Here is a 6210-nt window from a genome sequence, read left to right as displayed (position 1 = left end):
TATGTTAATAGACATATTGTGTTCACCACTTCCCACTAGGATTATGCTGAATAAACACAGATCTGAGTGGTGCATTTTTTTGTTTTTCATCTATGAGCCCTCAAGCTTTTTAAGATTTTAGCTTACTTTATTTACAAATGTTGCATTTTTGGATATGGAAGTTATTTTTCAGTTAACTCATACTTATACTCTATTTAAAATTGTTTACTTTTACTTATTACCTTAACTATAGGTCACATAAAATACTGACTATCCATTCTGAACAACTTGGTGTCACATTTATTTTGAGTTCAATTTTGACTTTTTATAACATCAAAAACATTTGATTTCAGTAGACCTCTACTCATAATTTACCAACATACAAAATAAATTTTTATTCAACATTTAACATAATCCATTGTTCTGGCTAAATCAGCAGTATAATGAAATGTTTTGTGTTGCACATTTGATCAAATGAGGTAACTACACAAATATATTTTCAGCTAAAAGTTTGAATACTATTTATAAATAGCTATGCATATGTACACTGAACAAATGTATTATGGTCATTTTAAGCAGATATTATTTGGCTTACTCAAAAATCATCAGCAATTTAGTCTTTTTTTCTCCTCTTCTTGTCTCCTGATAATTAGCCCTGAAGCAGTAGATCAGTACTCTCCACCTTCATACCTGTATGGATGTGCCAGTCTCTCGGGGCAGCCGTTGGAGCTGTAGCTGCTGTAACGGTAGCCTTCAAAGTTCTCAGTTCTTTCAATTTTTGTGGGGACTGAATCCTGGTAGGACAGAGCTGTTTTTATGACACTTGAATCCTCTGGGATCTTCAGGTCAGAGTAGGAGTTGGGGGAGGTCTCCTCTATGAGAGAGTTACAGTTTGACAGACCCTTCATGTCATAGATACTCTCACCGTATTTTACCACAGATGGTTTAGGACAGGGCTGGTAGGACACTTTAGTGGTGGTGGTTATGATGGTCTGAAGGGCTGTTGGAGTAGTTGGAGTGGGTCCTGTGTACCTGCATGGGTATTCAGTGTTGTAATAATGGTTGGTGTTTGCAGAAAGCTGTGGGTATTCCCCTCTCTCTCCATATGGCCCTTTGCCCAGGATCTGCTTCCAGCTATGGTGCTTGTTGGTGGCATCTGGATAAGAACGCTCATGGTTTGGGAGTGAGCTGGTTGTGTGAGGCATCCCACTCAGGCCAGAACAACTTTTATTGAGTTCAGCCTCACTGTGAGGGCTGGCAGGGTCCTTATAGAGTGCTGTGGGATAGGGTGTAGAACTGAGGTAGCCTGGCACTGCAAAGTCATATCCACATGGGGGTCTTGCCATGTACAGGCGGTGGTTAGAAGGTTTTTGCAGAGGGCTTGCAGCATCAGCCATGGCTGCTGGAGCATGTGTATCATAGGGGAACTTGTAAGGCTCCGTGTTTTGGAATGGTGTGTAGTGCTGCGTCTGGATGGGGAAATTGGATTCAGCAATGATGCTGAAACGATCAGGGGTCTCCATGGTGAGCTGGTGGATGTTGGGGAAGGGCATATCATGGTAGCGGCCAGGCTGAGAGAAAAAAGAACAGTGTTTATTTGGCCAAAGTCTCTTCATACAAATATTTTCGTTTTTTTGTATATAAACCAGGAAATAATGATTAATAAGTGCACAAAGACAATTCAGTTACCTAATTATCTGATTAAAATATTTTTGAAAGAATGTCAGTAGTAACAATATTAGGCCTAATACGAGGAAAGCTTTAAGAAGATATCCCCACTGAATGTAGTTTATTAACCTAAGGGGGTATTTTGGGAAATGTATATTTTAAATAGCTATGTTAGGAGGTCAGTATAAATATTTTAAGATAACCAATAATGTAATTTTAATTAGGGTATGACTAATTTTTAAACACCATTGAAATGTATTAAACAAAGCTACATGTTACAAAACCATGTTATATGTGGTGATTGGTTCTGTCCTTTTCATGCTCCTAAGCATAATCTTGACAACATGCTGATATCATTTTTTATTCTTAAAAATATTCAAATGGTGCTTTTCTCAACAAATTATATTTACATTCCCCCCCTCAGCTACCAATTCAGCATTACACAGCCAGCATGTAAAGTGTGTGTTTAGTATAAATATTTGTGTAATGAAACTTGTTGATGGTGGCATTATTGCATGACACTGCAAAAACAGAAGAGACCTTCAAATTTCATTCAGCTTCCTCTGACTTTTGATTAATTCATGTATTAGATCTAAATGTGGAGGATTTGGTCCACTTTTTAAGCTATAGACTACAGTAAAGAGCTGGACACGTGACATTTGGAGTGTATAACATGTATTCATGTTAAATCTGAGATTAATTTTAAAAACATTGTCCTAGACCCATGTATATACACAAGTTTTAATCAGGTTTAACCCAGTAATAATAACAATGTGTGTATGTGTGTGTTACCTCTGGTTCCACAAGTCTCCTTTTCTGCGAGAAGTGAGGGGAAGCCATCCTTCTTTTCACTGCGCTTCTTCTCGCCTCGGTTTCCGACTTACTCTCAGGTCGCGGATGGTCATGAACGCCTTTAGCCTAGAAAACATTTCCAGTATCCATCTGATTAAGAATTATGACCACAATTCAGAATTCTAGCACAGTTGTTTACCAATAAATTATAAACGTGATCAGCACTGTGGCTGATATAAATCTGTATTTTAATGATGTCAGTTTCATAACTACTTAGCCAAACTACAAAGAAACCATTAAACTTTAGCGCTTAACAAATATATAAGTTGTTGTTGTTGTTGTTGTTGTTGTTGTCCTTGCCCTCCCTGTTTGGGGTCGCCACTTTTGTCTTTTTATCACAGGTATTACTCCATTGGGACGACACTAGATTTAACCCCTCAGTGGATGTGGGTTAGTTCCCTGGATAACGGCGGTGAGAGCGCGGTATCCTGCCACCGGAGCACCAAGTAGCTTCTTAAAAAATACATGCTTTTTAAACGATTCATTTAAAATTGATCTAAACATTTTTGACAAATTATTTTTACTATCAATTTAAGTCAATTTAAGTAACTTTTAGATTTTTGTTTATAAATCATACAACAACCTTTCTAAATGGGTATTAGAAAGATGTCGTACCTTTCCATAGACCTATTAAACATAAGTTCAGCACTGATATTTTCCAGCAACACACACCTGGAAAAATATGGCTTTGCCGTCCACTCTCCAGAAATTGGTGACCGGATAACCGCTATGTCCACGACACGGAACCAGCTCTAGAGCCGCGCTGCAGTTGGGACAAAGTTTTTCTGCATTTGTAAAAAAAAAAAAAAAAAAAAAAAACAATAATAATAATAATAATAATAATAATAATAATAATAATAAAAACACATAATAAATAAATAAATTAATAAAATCGATTCAATAAATCGAAATAGAATAAATAAATAGCTAAAAAGAAACATTTGGTAATATGTAGAACTGGATTATAAAATATGTAGAAACATGTCAAGATGTTTGATAACGCGGAAGTAAACAAATCCTACATTTAATCAGAATAATAGCTTCATGCGTACACATTTCTGTTTTCACTTTTTTGTCCTGTTTTTATGCGGAATGAAATCTAACAATAATTAAACGGATCAAAATGTTTTTTTTTATCGTTAGCTCAGGCAAACAGCTGAAAGTGAGTTGGTCTGTGGAGATTTACAAAATCACAGTGAAAAGTAGTTCCAACTGAAACTGGTGACAACATTAGGGACCTTTGTTGCTGACTCCATCTATTCCCTTCTAATAGTACTTGTTATTGTACAATGATTGTGGGACAAAACAAGCTTCGGATGATGTTCAACTACATTCAAAATGACCTTGAATTTCCACCCCTATGGAATGACCGTTCGCTGGGCAATTGTTGGTGCCTTTGGATAGAATAGGGCAGACGCATAATCACTAAATAATAGACGGCAGTGTATTTAAACATCATTATTTTTAATCCAAAGAAAAACATAGACACATATTTAAGATCAGCAGAGTCCCAGTGGACACCGTGAACACAGAATCCGGGGTCATAAGAACTTGCCATAATCTAAAAGGCAAGTTTGCAAAATTTAAAATGCAAGAATCAAAAAAGGAACTTTAGTGGTCACATGTTCATGTTCAATTGTGAGAAAAGCAAGAAAGGGTTATGCTGTAAAACCCAGACCGATAGCAGACAGGTTTAGGGAGAACTCATGCGTCACAATGCTTTTACAAAGGCATTCTTTGCCGAAAACCGAAACCATTTCATCGACGACAGGTCACTACAAGAGGATGAGATATCTTTAGGAGACTATAAGCAATCAGTCACTGTACCATTTTAGATGGCAACTTCAGATTCTGAATTTTACCACGAGAATTAAAAAATAATATTTTAAAACAAATTACTAAATAAACTAAAAATCTGTGATGGACATACTTACTTTGCTGCTTCTGTCGGGCTTTATCACAAATGGCAGGCCGCAGTTGGAGTTTGGTGCCGTCTGACAGTGTGCAGTTTCTTGAGCAAACCACGACGCCCAAGCAGGATTTTTTCAAGATTTGACAGTTGTGGTTGTTGGTGTTGCGCATGGCCCAGCCGCTCAAATGGCGCTGTGCGTTTTTGTCTTCCGCACTGTATATGTATCGAACATAACCATCTGTCCACTCCTGAAATGCATCATACTGCTTTGTGTCCTGTGAACACAATTAAAAATTGGTTGTTTCACCCCTCAACAAATATTCGCCTACAATTCGTGACCGAGTAACCAGTAGAAACTACAGCGTTGGCCATAAGTTAAACCAGTTAAACCATTAACCGACCAACCAAATCAACTAGTTAAGACAAACTATTATAAAACCTGCCCAAAAATAAAATTCTTAATATTCGTGGACTAATAATAATAGTTGTGCTAATCTCTAAAAACAAATTGACGAGTGTATAGCTTTAATTGAATAAAAAACAATACCTGTGGAAGTTTAGGGTCGTTAATGTCCCACGTCAGCTTCATTCCGAACGAACACACGCAGTCTGAGTTGTCAAACTGATCTGACGATTTTGACATGATGCGATACCTCTATGAATTCAGCCAGAAATGCATCAACGCTAATCAGCGCAAAAAAATTTCAAGTCTTTTAAATATATATGACAATAATAATATATGTTAGAAATTAGAAATTTGAAATTCATAAGTACTAAATATTGTCTTAGTTCATCGCGTAAATCCACGTCTCGCCTTTCCCTCACAGGTGTTGTGCAGGAGACAGGAGGTGGATAATAATCTCAGGTAGGACTGCTGTGTGTACTGTATGTAAAAGAGGGAGGCAGGGCCGAAACACTGCTCCACATCAGCTCTCCTCAAGACTAACTCGGTGTAGGCTGCTTTAGTTTTACCTGATCTGTACCACTGACCTACACTAATGACGTGCTTTAAATCATTCAAGAGCGTACAATCAGTGCACGGATTAAGCAAAGGGGATCAGAAAGCGCTCAGAATATGCAGACGCAATTAGATTTGACATGTAAAGACATTATAAAGACTAGCTGCATAAGCCCATTATCGTCAACGTCCTAAAATGTATCCGGACTCTTGCGGTTTTTAGGAAAAGAATAAAACAAAACAAAGAAATAAAACAACACCAGACGTTACAGTTGACAGTCCTTTAGCCTCTGAGTGTCAGCAAAAAATGCTAGTAAGGGGACAGTCGAGAGTTCCCAGGCGAGATGTGATGTGGTGGAGGTAATTAGTTGTTATATGTAAACGAAAAGTCATTGTGCAGTGCTGACACAAAACAACAAGGACCGGTCAAACAAAACACAGCGCATACAGTAAACAGTCGCGCAATTTCAGTCCCAGCAGCATGCGCGTCTTTTACAGCACTTATATACATACACCTGAAATAGTGACCACCAAATGTACTCATTTAGCTATTCTTCTTCTTCTTCTTCTTCTTCTTCTTCTTCTTCTTCTTCTTCTTCTTATTATTATTATTATTATTATTATTATTATTATTATATCTTTTAAATAGCAAAAGAATACACTTCATTTTTTACATAATCTTTTTAATAGGTTGTTTATTTGGATGTGTGGAGGGCGAATTTAATCACTGCATTAATCACTGCATTGCCAATTGATTTTAATATGATATAAAAAAATATGCTCCATTAATAATTTCATATCTTGTATTTTATTGTTAATTCTATTATTTAAAAGATACTGT

General features: G+C 36.9%; 1 protein-coding gene across 2 annotated transcripts; it reads right to left on the bottom strand.

Annotated features, from left to right (window-relative positions):
- Nucleotides 1-256: 256 nt before the first annotated feature.
- Nucleotides 257-5703, bottom strand: gcm2 (glial cells missing transcription factor 2). 2 transcript variants are annotated; one of them, XM_060862135.1, is made up of 6 exons: nucleotides 5186-5703; nucleotides 4959-5066; nucleotides 4434-4686; nucleotides 3172-3284; nucleotides 2440-2565; nucleotides 257-1550 (listed from the first exon to the last, which is right to left on the bottom strand). In XM_060862135.1, exons 2-6 carry the CDS (start codon nucleotides 5052-5054, stop codon nucleotides 648-650), a joined length of 1491 nt encoding a protein of 496 aa, XP_060718118.1. In that variant the 5' UTR covers nucleotides 5055-5066; nucleotides 5186-5703; the 3' UTR covers nucleotides 257-647. The 2 variants fall into 2 exon arrangements, with proteins under 2 accessions (XP_060718118.1, XP_060718117.1); XM_060862134.1 differs by having other exon boundaries at nucleotides 4959-5702.
- Between the last annotated feature and the right edge of the window lie 507 nt (nucleotides 5704-6210).

This window comes from Tachysurus vachellii, chromosome 25 (assembly GCF_030014155.1).
Source record: "Tachysurus vachellii isolate PV-2020 chromosome 25, HZAU_Pvac_v1, whole genome shotgun sequence".
NCBI lineage: Eukaryota > Metazoa > Chordata > Actinopteri > Siluriformes > Bagridae > Tachysurus > Tachysurus vachellii.
This window is presented reverse-complemented; position numbering and strand designations above follow the sequence as displayed.